At 62.7% G+C, this 13087-nt stretch overlaps 7 protein-coding genes across 7 annotated transcripts; all 7 read left to right on the top strand.

Annotated features, from left to right (window-relative positions):
* Window positions 1-493: 493 nt before the first annotated feature.
* On the top strand, window positions 494-1150 carry LMXM_25_1930 (conserved hypothetical protein; the record flags this gene model as incomplete). Its single annotated transcript, XM_003876202.1, has 1 exon — window positions 494-1150. One exon carries the CDS (start codon window positions 494-496, stop codon window positions 1148-1150), a length of 657 nt encoding a protein of 218 aa, XP_003876251.1.
* A 749-nt stretch (window positions 1151-1899) lies between these two features.
* LMXM_25_1920 (conserved hypothetical protein) lies at window positions 1900-3384 on the top strand (the record flags this gene model as incomplete). Its single annotated transcript, XM_003876201.1, has 1 exon — window positions 1900-3384. The coding sequence occupies one exon, from the start codon at window positions 1900-1902 to the stop codon at window positions 3382-3384; it is 1485 nt and encodes a 494-aa protein (XP_003876250.1).
* A 749-nt stretch (window positions 3385-4133) lies between these two features.
* On the top strand, window positions 4134-5183 carry LMXM_25_1910 (conserved hypothetical protein; the record flags this gene model as incomplete). Its single annotated transcript, XM_003876200.1, has 1 exon — window positions 4134-5183. One exon carries the CDS (start codon window positions 4134-4136, stop codon window positions 5181-5183), a length of 1050 nt encoding a protein of 349 aa, XP_003876249.1.
* Window positions 5184-5525: 342 nt separating this feature from the next.
* On the top strand, window positions 5526-6710 carry LMXM_25_1900 (conserved hypothetical protein; the record flags this gene model as incomplete). The annotated part of the gene is made up of 1 exon (XM_003876199.1): window positions 5526-6710. The coding sequence occupies one exon, from the start codon at window positions 5526-5528 to the stop codon at window positions 6708-6710; it is 1185 nt and encodes a 394-aa protein (XP_003876248.1).
* Window positions 6711-7370: 660 nt separating this feature from the next.
* Window positions 7371-8036, top strand: LMXM_25_1890 (conserved hypothetical protein; the record flags this gene model as incomplete). Its single annotated transcript, XM_003876198.1, has 1 exon — window positions 7371-8036. The coding sequence occupies one exon, from the start codon at window positions 7371-7373 to the stop codon at window positions 8034-8036; it is 666 nt and encodes a 221-aa protein (XP_003876247.1).
* Window positions 8037-8746: 710 nt separating this feature from the next.
* LMXM_25_1880 (hypothetical protein, unknown function) lies at window positions 8747-9166 on the top strand (the record flags this gene model as incomplete). Its single annotated transcript, XM_003876197.1, has 1 exon — window positions 8747-9166. The coding sequence occupies one exon, from the start codon at window positions 8747-8749 to the stop codon at window positions 9164-9166; it is 420 nt and encodes a 139-aa protein (XP_003876246.1).
* Window positions 9167-11610: 2444 nt separating this feature from the next.
* Window positions 11611-12744, top strand: LMXM_25_1870 (hypothetical protein, unknown function; the record flags this gene model as incomplete). The annotated part of the gene is made up of 1 exon (XM_003876196.1): window positions 11611-12744. One exon carries the CDS (start codon window positions 11611-11613, stop codon window positions 12742-12744), a length of 1134 nt encoding a protein of 377 aa, XP_003876245.1.
* Window positions 12745-13087: the final 343 nt, after the last annotated feature.

The following is a 13087-nucleotide window of genomic DNA, read 5'->3' as shown; positions in this document are numbered from 1 at the left end:
CACACACACATAGGGTTTGGGGCAAAAGAGTGCCAGCAACCGTGCGGGGGGAGGAGGAGGAGGAGGAAGCACAAGTCTGACAAAGGACATGCGCGCGTCTGGCGAAGGAACAAACCGGACGCCGAGCTGCCTCCTCCCCCTCCCTCCCCACAACAACGAAATTTCGGACAAGCGATGCAGTGAATGGCCGCACCCTCACCCCCCCCGCCTTCTTCTTTGCACGCCTTCCGTTGCTCTCCCTTTCCTGCGCCAAACCCCATTCCGCCCCACCGACTGCACTCGCCTCCGCCGCCATCTCCTCGGCTCATGCGTGGCAGAGAGAGCTCCCTGTCAGCGTGTCTCTCCACCCCTCACCCCTGCGCTCCGCCCTGCTCACTGGGGCACCGGCGTGTAGCACCTCTTTGGTGCATCCTCCTCCGCAGCAACCCTCACCCTCTCCCATACATAGGCGCACCCCACACGCACGTGGCTCAAGCGCTTAGCGCGGTTCACCATGGCGGCTCGTCTGCTCGAGCCCACGCACAGCAGCGCCGCAGGCCTGATGCCTACTGTGCTCATCATATCAGGCTTTCCGTGGTACACGAGTGAGCTGGCGGTGCACCGCTACCTCACGGATGTCTACCCGGCTGCGGAGCCGGTGACCACGCGGCTCTACACGAACCCCACGAATGGCGCGAGCAGAGGGCATTGCTTTGTGGAGTACAACCTGCCACCCTCCTCCGCGGCGCCGTGCACCTCTGCCGTCGCAGCAGCCATAGCGGGCGGCTCAACTGCGCAGGGGAGCAGCGGCGGCGGTGGCGCGGTGGACGCGCTACTGCCACCTGTTCTCCGTGAAGTGAAGCGGCGCGTTGAGGACCACCCGTACGAATGCATGTACTTGAAAGTGCACGCCTACGTCCTGACATCGCAGCGGTGGAGCCGCGCCGGTCGACTCCCGGAGTTGCCCACCGACCCCCCGGCAGCTCTCTGGCGTGGCAGGGCCGGCGTCCTCGTCGGCTATGGCGATGAAGGCTTCTCGGTGCGTGTCGGGCGGGAGCTAGGCCTGCCGAACACGGTGACCGCTGACGGGAAGCTCCAGCTGGAGCGGCTGCGCAAGCGCCTGCGCACCACGTCCGCTCGGCGTGCGTCGGGCCACCTCTCCGCGGCGTAGAGGCGGCAGTGTTCTCCAGCGTTTTCAGCTGCAGTTTAGCTGTGCACGTACACCCGGGGCCCCGGAGGCGAGTGCTGCTTACCCTCCCCCCGTCAGTGCCGCTCCATCGCACACTTGCATATGCGCTCACGAGGCACGGGTAAGGACGAGGTCACTTCGCGTGCCTGTGTGCGTGCTTGTCTACGCATGCATCAGCCGACCTGTCAGTTGCGCAGATGGCGAGACGCACGAAATCGTGCCGCGCGTGAGTAACACAGTGACTAGCTTAGAGATGTACGGGTGTGCGTGCTGTGTGCTGTGTGCTGTGTGGCAGAGGCAGGAGCAAGGGGCAGGGACAGGGCCTTCATCCCTCGACGCTTGTAGTCACCTTTAGTGCGGTGTAGTGCTCAAGGCAAGCCAAGACACTGTACGCGAGCCCCTGCTCCGCCCAGCATTGCCTCCTCTTCCCCTCTCTCACGCCTCTTTGACTCCGATGAGCAGTGACTTGCACCCTTCTCGCGCCCCCTCTCCCCCGGCCTTCTCCCCACGTCACCGACACACCGACACACACACACGCGCCTGCCTCTCTGCAGTTCGCTGAAAGAGAGGCAGAGGAGGGGGGTCAGTCAAAGACCCTTCGGCTCTCTCTATACATCAACGCGCTCACGTGCGTGCACTCATTCGAACACAGTGCGCCATCGCGTGCTGAGAGGACCGCGGAGGGAAGCAGTCCTCCTCCGCCATCTCCTCTTTCGCCGCTTCCATCGACGATGCAATCGGCCTCATCTCTCGTGCCGCGGAAGCCGGCGGCGGCGAGCAGCCTCGGCAAGCCAAGCAGCAGCGGTCGTTGCGCAAAACCGAATCGTCCGCAGCCCACCAGCCCCGTTTCCAAGACCTCGCAGCGTGGCACGGCGGGACGCTACGGCACCTCCACCGCGTTAGTGGCGTCGACGGCGGCATCGCACTTCACCGCCGGTGCGCGTGGGCAGTCTACTCCGTTTGTCGGCCAGGGCGGCCGGACGGGACGGGAGGGATTCACCTTTGGCCTCCGCGCCCCGCAGGACGGCGCCGCCGGTGCGGCTGCCCACGCCAAAAAGCGCCAAGCCACCAAGACGAAGGTCGTCGACGACGCCAACGCCCCAGTCGTCGTTGTCGGCCCCGAGCGGGACTCGGTGCCCTTCCGCCTTTGCTGCGAGGCCTTGGCGGAGGGGTGTGTGCAGACGTATATGCATCTCTTCGAGCTAGCCCACCGCGACCCCGTCTGCGTCGACACGCTCTCACGAAAGTTCTTCAACGTCCCAGATGACCGCCTCGCGTGGGTGCAGCAGCAGCTGTCCGCCGTGGAAGTCCTTCGCCGGCAGAGCGAGTTTGAGCAAGTGTTCACCCACTGCGCGCAACTCGCCGACTACTTTGAGAGCGAGGGCGACTACGCCGAGGCTGCGTGGTACCACGAAATGGCGCTGCATTACATGATGGAGTCACTCGATCGCACTCTTGAGCAGCGCGCCCGTCACGTGTACGCCGCATTCCAGGAGCGTCAGGGGCACTTGGAGGAGGCAGCCGCGCTCTACGGCGCCATGTACCGCCTCGCCGTCGCCCTCCGTGATGAAGCCGCACTCCAGGACGCAAGCCGCTGCCTCGTTCGGGTTCATCAAGCCCTCGGTGAGACCCTAAAGTTCAGCGACCCTGCTGCTGCAGCGCGGCACTACGCGACGGCTGCCGAAGCTGCGGTGCGCGGCAAGAACGTCGTTGATGAGGGTGTCGCCTACTCAGCCCTCGGCGATGTGAGTGAGGCGCGCGGAGACCTGCCGCTGGCCCTCAAGTACCAGCGCAGCTGCCGCGCCGTGGCGCAGAAGAATAATCTGAAGCCGCAGGAGTGCCACGCAACGCTGCGTGTGGCCGACCTGGAAGAGCGGCTGGGGCTCAAGCTAGAGGCATCCACTACCCTGCAAGAGGCGCTGCAGTTGGCAAAGGAGCTGGGGGCGCCACGGCAGCTCTGCATTGCCACCATGCAGCTAGGCGAGGCGTACCGTAGCCGTAACCAGGAGGACGAGGCTCTGCAGTGCTTCGACGAGAGCTTTTCCGCAGCAATAGAGGCGGGGGATCAGGAACTCATTGACACCGTCCGCATTGCCATGGGCTTCGCGCGCGGCGACTACTACCTCACCCACGCCTATGGCGGGAAGGGCTACCTGCACCTCGTCTACACCGACATTCGCGCGCAGCTGGCGTGGATGAGCGGTGGCACGCTTTGAAGTCGTTTGCCTGCTTACGGTGGGTAGAATAAAAGCGAGGACGCCAGTGGTAACAGTGTCGGTTTAATGCGTCTTCGCTCGCCCCCTCCTCTCATCCTCCCCTTCTTGGCTTGCTCATGTGCTCCGTTGTACGTGTGTGTGCGTGCGCGCGACTTCCTTGATGTACAACGAACATGTACCGTATATTGTTCTCTGTGAGCTCCTCGGTGTGTGCGTGTGCCTACGCAGTCCACGTGCATGCTTGGCTATCCCGCCCGCGTCCCCCTTTCCCCCTGGTTTCACGCTCTCGATACTACGGCGTTTTACTCGGACTCTGAGCTTACCAATGCAATGCCTGAGCAGTCTCAAGACAAGTGAACGACGTCTGCGCCACAACGCCCCCCCCCCACCACCACCAGCCGCTCTCGATGGGATCCGGTGCAGGCAGGCCTCTTGTGCAGTACCGTCGTCGCTGCGACCGCTTCTGAGGTCTGGAGCAATCCCCATGCACAATACGAGTATCCAATGCGTGCGCGCCTCTGTGCACGTAGGCGTGCGTGTGCGGTGCGGCTGCGCGTGTCCTCCACGCACGCCTCTTTTGTTCTCCGACTCTTTCCATCCCGCTCCCCCTCCCCTCGCTGATCTCTCTCATGGCAGTGGATAAGGGGTGCACTCGCGTACGCTGAGAGAGGTGTGTGGCACTCACAAAGACGCCGTGCACTCTGCCTGTTATTTCCTTACTCGTTTTACTGGACTACATTGGGTCCATCATGACGGCGACGGCCAGCAACAGGGCACAAGCCGTTGCGGCCCTCAAGCTGCAGCGGGATCGCAGCGCCACGTACCAGCAATGGGCGTTGCTCTTCCACCGCGCCATCATCGGCGACATCACCGCCACGGAGCTGCAGCGCAATATTCAAGGCATTGTCCTGCCAGAGTTTCAGCGTATCAGCACGCAGCTGCGCACGCTGCAGAAAGCACTGACGGAGACGGCAGCCGAGACGGAGCAGCGCCAGAATGGCCACCCCTCCCCCCACTCACCCACTGAATCACCAGCGGACCCAGCAGACAGCAAGCAGCAGACGAGCGCGGCGCTGGCGATGTGGATCGATCGCTTGCAAAACCTGGAGCGCGAGCACTACACAGTAACGCTGAGCTTGGCGAACCAGCTAGTCGAGCATTGCACGTCAAACGTGTGTCTCGACTCGGAGAACGCGCCGTCGACAGCTGCGGAGGCAGGGAAGGCGGATGAAGGCACACCGAGGCCCACGGGCGAGCCGGCGGACATCAAGTCGCTATTCAAGCCGGACAGCAGCGACGATGAGCAGTACGAGTTGGTAGAGAGGCGCCCAAATCACATCGCGCACAGCCCTCCGGTGCCCGCCACCGCTGCCGCCTCTGCGCCTGCCCCAGCGCCTGCTGCACCATCACTACGCGTGCACGACGTGGAGCGCTGCACCTTGCTACGGCTTATTCCCACGCGCTACCACACACATCTGTACTTTGTAGCGTGTCGCGGTGCCTTGGACGACCTCGGCGGCCCCTCCGACCACTCGGCGAATGACGATGACGTCGATGGTACGGAGGGGGCCAAGGCACGCGAGGAGGAGGAGGAGGAGGAGCTCGTCGCGCTGCCCCCCAAAGGCGCCCGCAGAGACGGCGTACCCACCATTGCACATTATACGCCGTCTGCTGTGGCGCGCCGATGTGCGGGCTGGTCAAGCGCCGTGGCGTCCATCATCCACCGCCAGGAGTCGCTTCGCGCCGCCATCGAAGATTTATGCGAAGAGTTGCAGGGTGAGATCAGCGATGATGCGTGAAGTCGGGCAGGGAAGAGCGTAGGGTGGTGAAGTGCGTTGAGCGGCAGCAACGGCGGCCCCCTTGCCCCCTCCCCCAACCTCGCTTGCCCGCACATGCACCTAGCTACTGCGGTAAAACAGAAGTAGAATAAGTTCAACCAGGCGCACGAGAGAGTCAGAGGTAAGATCCACGTCGCCCATCCTCTACCGCCATCCCCTCCTCGAGTCCCCGCATCTTGTCCTCCGCGCGCGTCATGTGAATGCTACCGGAATGTGGCGGAGGTCTCAGCCAGTCTGCGACACGTAGTGATTCTCTCCCTGTGTGGGTGTGTGAGCCAACCTGTCGACGCGCACGTCTCCGCAATGCTCTCATCTCGCACGCATACGCACACGTACACGCACACACGCGATTGCGAAACACCATCGTCATCAGGCTCGGCTCTCATCGCTGCGCCCGGTGCTCTTTCACATTCTCTACCTCACACAAGTGCCGGGAAGGGCATCATCACATCCGCCCCTGTCCGCCGCAACGAGATGATCAACATGCAGAACAATGTAGACGCCTTCTACGCCGAGAACATGTCATCCGAGACCCAGGCACGGCTGTCGACCCACAAGGACACCCTACTCACATTCCTTGAAGGTGTGGCTCGGTCTCACCCGGACTGTCCCGGCATCGCCTTCATCACGAGCGGCGGCACGACCGTGCCTCTTGAGGTGAACGCTGTCCGCTTCATCACGAACTTCAGCAGTGGCGGCCGCGGCGCGCACTTGGTCGAGGCGTTGGCAGAGCGTGGGTGGGCCTGCGTGTTGCTGCACCACCGCACCGCCATTATGCCCTTTCGGCGCGTACTCGATATGTTTAGCACTGAGCAGCTCTTTGCGACCATGGCACCCCCGTCCGCGCCCAGCACTGCCGGCACGGACTCAGCATCGACAGTGGGCGCCGAGTCCACGCCAGCAGCAGCGTCCAAGGCGGAGTTGCAGCGCGTCGCCGAGCTCTACCACCGCACGAAGGGCCTTGTTCACTACATCGCCTACGACACTGTCGTCGAGCATATCTTTCTCCTTGAGCTCGTCTCACGCGCGCTGTGTGGCACCGCTGTGCCACAGATGCTGCAGCAGCGCCAGTGCTTGTTCTTCGCGGCGGCCGCCGTGTCGGACTACTACCTCCCGCTTCCCAAGATGTCAAGGGAGAAGATCAGTGGAGGGGATGGGCTGGCGCTGCGTCTGTCCAACGTGCCAAAAGTTCTGCTGCTGCTGCGGGAAGAATGGCTGCACCGCGCAGCGCCAGACGCGACGCAGCCGCTCATCGTCACATTCAAGCTCGAAACGTCGGAGGAGGCTATGAAGCGCAAGGCAATCGGCAACCTGCACGCGTACCGCTGCGACGCCGTCGTGGCGAACTTGCTGCAGAGCTACAAGGAGTGGGTGCTGATCTACACAAAGGACGGCGACGACAGCGCACCGGTGCTCGTGCGGCGGAAGGAATCGAGGACGATCGAGGCCGCCCTGTGTGACACACTGATTTCCCTCTCGCGGCGGTGAGGGGAGCCGGTGCGCCTGCGATGTGGTCGCCGTGCCCATCGCCGTAGTGCCGCTCCATTGTCAGGCGATGCCCCCTTTCTCTCCGCCTGCCTGCCTGCATACGTGTGCTTGGGTGTGTGTGTGTGCGTGTGTGCTCGACTTGAATCCGTATCTCCGCTCCCCCTCCCCTCCCTCCTCCCCCCCCCAGACTCCTCCTCTTGCCTCTCGCTCGTGCTTCCTCTGCCGCCCTCCCCTCCGGATCTTCACATGCTGAACCTTCTTCACCCTGTGCAGACACAAAATGATTAAGTCTGTACGGAGAAAGAGGAAGCGGAGCAAGGAGCTCCGCGGCGGCAAAGCGCACGAGCATGCGTGCACGTGCTGGTATGCCGGTTCTCTGACCCTTCGAAGTTCCTGGCCACCGCGGTGCTACAGATGCGAACGGATGACGTAAGTAGGAAAGGAATGGTCGCGTGCTGCGTGCGGTGTGGAATGCGGCATGTGCACACGTGCACGTGGCGCACCAACGGATGAGTCCGCTTCGTCCTCATGGACGGCGTGGAAGGAACGAAAAGGCGCACACGCAGCTGTTCCTCAGCTCTCCCCCCTCCCGTCTTTCATACTCCCCCACCCCCCACCTCCCACCCCTTCCTCTCTCTCCCGCTGTGTGCGTGTGTGCGCATGATGCGATCATTGTTCGTGGAAAAGTGCACACCTCAGTTATACGCGCAGGGAGTTCCGCACAGGCGCACAACCGCGAGGATGAGCTCGAGGGTCCGTGATTCGCCGCAGGCCACCACGTGCGCCGCCGCTACACCAGAGCACCCTGCTGTGGAGCTTCAGCCAGCCCTTCGCCAGCGTACCATCACCTTCTGCTTCCATGGCCCCAGCTCGGTATCGTCCACAGGAGCGGCGGCGGCGGCAGCAGAGGTCACGAACGACGGCATTGATGAGGGCATCCGTGTGGTGCTGCACCTGTCGGTCCGCTGCTTCGTCGATTACGTGCTTCTCTTCGTGACGGAGGAGCAGACGTGTGCGCCCGGCGTTCTTCTCCGCTACGACGCGCCGGCGATCGGGCCCGCCGCTTTCATGTATGATGATGAGACGCCGTCACTCGACTTCGCGGTTCTGCTCGGCCTCCGCGACCACCCGCTGACGAACCTTCTCGCGAGCGCTATAGCGCACCGCATCCGTCGCTACGGCGAGACAAGACCGCTGCTGATGGGGCTCAGCGTGGTGCAAACAGCGAAGAAGCTGAACAGCAGCCACGCCAAGAAGCTCTTCCTCGACTACGCGGCGTCGAACCTGCTTGAACTGGCGGGGGAAGTGCAGTCGCCGTCAAAGTGAAGCGGGTGGCCGAGAAGGAGTGTTACTCTCTCGCTCTTGCACTGTTCTACAAGGATACACGCGTCCGACTACGGGCACCTCTCTCAGCGACACGGGCCGTGAGCTGCACATGCAGCGGAAGTGAAAGAGCCGAGAGGCAGACAGACAGAGGTAGAGTGGTGCAGCATCGTCCTCGAGCCCACCGTCTAGCCCGGCCCCGTCACCCCACCCCCACTCCCCAGCCCCAACAACAACGCACGCACTTGCCTGCGCCTCTTGCTGCTGCCTTTCCTTGGTTGTAGGCGCACAAGTCGACTCGGCAATGCCTCAGCCTCACTGTCTCCCTCTCCAACTCTTTCCCCCGCTCGACTTGTGCTGCTGCGCGACCATCGAATCCTGCCTAACATACACACACACACGTGTGCGTGCACGCCAGCGCATGCACATCTCCGCATTCATTCCTCTTCGCCATCTCTCTTCTCCCTTCCGTCTTCGGTTATTTTAGCTTGATCGTGTTGCCCACGCCGATCCACCTGCACCCCGGGGGTGAGACAGCGGCCACCAGCACGACGGCTCTTTGCCGCGCCACTCGAAGTTCGCCAACGTCAGTCTGCTTGTGTGCGTACGCGCGCGGGTGCGTGTCGGCCTTCGCTATTTGGGGGGCCAGAGATCAGTATCCACCTTTCCAGCATAGCATCCTCCTCCCTCCATCGCTCTTTCGGCTGATCGCCATGTCCGGCCTTCGCCAGCTGATCCTCTCGGCCTTCTTCCTGGTGATGGCCTTCCTCTTCTTGATTCTGGGCTGCACCGTCGTGAAGAAACGAAATGCGTGGCCGTTGATGAGCCTTGCGCTCTACTGCTTCCCCCCTGTCCCCTTCTTCTTGTGTGGTCGCAGCGCCGACAGCGACAACTTCATCGACGTCGATGACGAGCCGCTGGATGCCTTCAGCACAGTCGGCCTCTTCATGGGCGGTGCGGTGCTCATATCGGGTCCAGGGCTGGCAGTGGTGCTCTATCACACCTCCGTAATTTGCGGCTTGGCGCTCTTTTTCACGCTCCTCAGCGGGGCGTGCTTCATCGCGGCGGGCGTATCACTCGCCGTCCCCAACGGTGACGATGGCGACGACGCTGCTGACGGGTACAACTTCTAAAATGCGAAACAGGAATCCGGAAGAGTCACGTTGGCAGACGTGCTGATGTGTCTGCGTGCACTCTTCCTTTTCTGCTATCCATCTCCTCGCCACACGCACGAACGGCGCGTAAGACTGTGAGCCATGCTCGCGTCGTGCGAAGCATTCTGTTGCTGTATCTGTGTATGTGTGTGTCTCTCTCCCTTTCTCTTGGCGCTTCTTTTGCGATGGCGGTTTTGTTTTTCCTCCCGGGCTCTGCGTCCTTGCTGTGCAGGGAGGGGGAGGAGGAGGAGGAGGAGGAGGGGGGAACGCACACGAGGAGACACGCGCACCGCTGCCTGTCTGCCTTCCGGAAGGGACCCCCTCGCTCCATCTCTCCTTTTTCGCCTTTGCTCTCGTTGTCTGCTGCAACTCTGCGCAGGAGTCGACGACGGTCACGGCGAGGAGGCGGGACTTGTATGTGTGTGTGTGTGTGTGTGTCTGTATGTGTGTGGTTGGGGGCGGGGCGGGAAGGATGGTGCCGCCGGAGGAGTAGCGCACCAGCGAGATCCCGTCACGCGAAGCTATTCTGCAATCCTCCTCCTCTTCTTTGTGTGCTGTTGTGCTGCATCATCACTCGTTTTGTGTGCGTGTGTCTCCGCCTCTGCCCTCGCCCACCTTTCCGGCCTCAGCGACACCGGCCAGAACAGCATCCCCTTCCCTCTCGGCTGAGCATGCCTGGTAGGAGAACGAGGTTGAAGGCAGGGAGGGGGGTCACACAAGGGGGGAAACCACCTGCACGGACGGTATGCACCTCTTTCAACGACCACAATGTAGACGGGTGGGCATTGGGCGTGGGCGTGTGCATGTGGCGCCGTCTTCACGCTTCGCACATCGGGCATCCCCGTAATGCCCGCTCACGCGTGAGGGTGTGCAGCCTGTGCTGCTTCTTCGCCATCACGCTGTTACAACACTCCTTCGCTCACTCTCCTTGTCACCCGCTCGCCTCGGGAGACAGCTGCAAGGGGACTTGGTAAGCGCATGCATCTGCGGGGTTATGTTTATGTATGAGATCCTCTAGTGCATCACACGCACACACGCATCATTCTGCAATGCCCCACTCCTTCGATACAGTCAGCACATTATTCCGCCCACTCTCAACGGCTCAGCACGACGACTCCCCCACCTCCACAGCGGCGGTGGATGCGACGCACCGCTCTGTTGAGGAGCTGGCGTCGCAGCGCGGCTCTGTCATGTCGTGCCGGTTGGACGGAGCCCGCCTTTTGAGCACTTACAGTCCCGAACTCTTCTTACTGGGTGATGAAGGAGTGGCGCGCGAGCTCGCTACCGCGCGGCAGGTGTCGTCGTCGCTGCTCGATAGTCATAACGCCACTCCGCAGCATGGAACAGTGATGGCTGCGGCGCTTAGTGGCATCATTGGCGACGCACAGAATCGTGCGTACGGAACTCCGCGTACGCCGTCTTCTGTCCTGTGGCAGGCTGATGAAGACAGCGGCACACCAGTGTCAAGCTCATCATCCCACGCAGCACCGCCGCCACCTACATGTCGTGGTCGCTGCAGAGGCGCGGGAAGAAAGCGGTACGCGTGGCAAGCAAGCTGGGCACGCATCGTACACACCGGCGCCTTTATCGTCGGCATCAGCGATATTTGCAGTGCCGCCCGCTTTGCACTCCCCACCACCACCACCTTCTGTGGACGCCAACGTGACAGTGCACTCGCTGCGGCTTCAGGTGCCCGGCTACCGACCTGACCAAGTGGACATGTGGTACACCCTGGACGGTACCGCCCCGATGTACGACGCCGGAGTCCTCTTCCAGGAGCCGGTGCCCCTAACCCGCGCCGTTCTCGGCGACCGCGTTCAAGTCAGGGCCGCTGCCTACCCGAGGCTGTATTTTGCCAGCGTGGAGACACGCACGTGCACGTCGATCTCTCCAGCACCACCGCGTCGCTGTCGTCGAAAGAGGACAAGCACATCGATCCGGCACACGTTCACGGAAGCAGTGCCGTGCGCTCTCTGCCTCGCGGCGCAGTCACGTCGGCGGCAGCGCTAGCTCACACGACGATGCCCCCTCCCTCCCCACACACCAGACGCAGTGCACATCTCCGTCGCGTCACAGGCGTCTGTATGCGGGTGTTGGTTGGCGTTCTTGAGTGTTCTCTACCGCGACTGTCTGACTCGTGCTGGTGCATCACGCACGGTCCAACGCCCACCCCTCCCTTCCGAGGTCCCGTTGTCACATGCCGAAATTCCCACGCTGCCACACTGAACGAGCCTCGCTGTGGCACGCATCACTTGTGCGCAGTGTGAACGGCCTTGTAGCCTGATGGCGGTGCCTGCCCTTCCATCTCTTTCACTGCATCTTCCTTCACACACACTCCACTATGACTCTCCTCGTCGATATCAAGCTTGCATCACGCACGCGCACACACAGAGATACGCTCATCGTGCACGAGGGTTGACTGGATGGAGGCCTGCATGTCGGCTGCGGCTACCCCGTCCCTTGTCCTCGTGGACATGGGAGCACCACTCCAGGAATGTCTGCGGCGGCTGCATGCGCAGACCGCGCGCGTAGCAGCGACGCTCGCTGCTGAGCAACAGGAGAAGCTGCTCGCTGGCACGGCAGCGCCGTCGGCGGCGGCGCTCCTCTCCGAGTTCCGCGCAGCGGCCTCCGACACCCTCAACAGTCACGACAACGACACCGCGCAGCTCCGCCGCCACATCGCGCTGAAGCTGCAGCGGCTACGGAAAGAGCGGTATATTGACCTGTGCGCCCCCACTGCGTTCCCCGACGAAGTCGACGACTTGGCGGCTGCACGCCCAACAATGCCGGCAGAGGCAAAGGCGCGGCGCGAGGCGTTGGGCCATCATGTCCAGGCACCCACCCACGCACCTCAGCCGCCACCGCTGTCGGACGACGTGTGGGTGGTGTCAGGCAACGGTGAAGACGAGGACGACATATTCGGCTGGGTCACACAGCGTCCCAACGAATCGCCGCATCCCGCTTCGGAGCGAACAGAATCTGCCGCATCACCTTCGCGCGCCGCGACAGCGGCGGTGGCGGGCAAGACCAGGGTCACGCCAGGCGAGGCGCATGACGACGAAGGCGCCGCTGACGCGCTGCTGCGCCGCATCGCGTGCTGTCTCGGGGACGTGGTGGAGTGCAAGTGTCGTCATGTCGCGACAGTCGAAGGCGTTTATCAGCAGCTGATCACACTGCAGCGCTACGCGGAGAGCCTCTTAAACATGCGCGAGGGCAACGCTGGTAGCACGGCGGACAGCCTCGGCGCGCGGCTGCGTCGCCTCCTCGCCTACCAGCCCTCGCACACCGTCGCCTCAGAGGAGGAGCAGCAGGCCTGGCAACGCGCGTGGATGGAAATGGGGTGCAACGCCGCGCCTGCGCTAAAGGTGGGTACATCTGTCGAGATGATCGACGTGGCGGTTCTTGCGCGCACCAACGTGCAGCGCTACGAGGCCCTGCAGCGGCGTTGGCTGGCGGTGCGGCAGGCGTACGAGGCACACGTGGGACAGCTTAACCAGAGACTGGCGCTGGCGGCCCTTCAGCTAGACAAGATGGAGGCCATGCCGAAGTCGACGTAGCATTGACCCCATGAATGATGGCAACAGCGCACGCACGTGCGACACTGACCACTGTCCCCTACACTCTTCTCTGGACCTCCTTAGCCAACCAGCCTACTGCTGCTGCGGAGCCACAACGGGGTTTCCCTCTCTGGCCGAAATCGATGAACGGGTAAATGTTTACCTGAGCTGTGTGCTGACCTGCTGAGTGCCAGCTGGTGCGCGGCATCCTCTCGACTCTGGGCCGTTTCACATCCCCCTCCCGCTCTCTGCGGCAGGTGATCAAGCACGCTCCTGAGTAGAGGGACACCGAAAGCTATCTCGCTCGCTCGTCCGCGCGGGTGCCCAATGCCATCTGCCATCC

This window comes from Leishmania mexicana, chromosome 25 (genome assembly GCF_000234665.1).
Source record: "Leishmania mexicana MHOM/GT/2001/U1103 complete genome, chromosome 25".
Taxonomy (NCBI): Eukaryota; Euglenozoa; class Kinetoplastea; order Trypanosomatida; family Trypanosomatidae; genus Leishmania; species Leishmania mexicana.
This window is presented reverse-complemented; position numbering and strand designations above follow the sequence as displayed.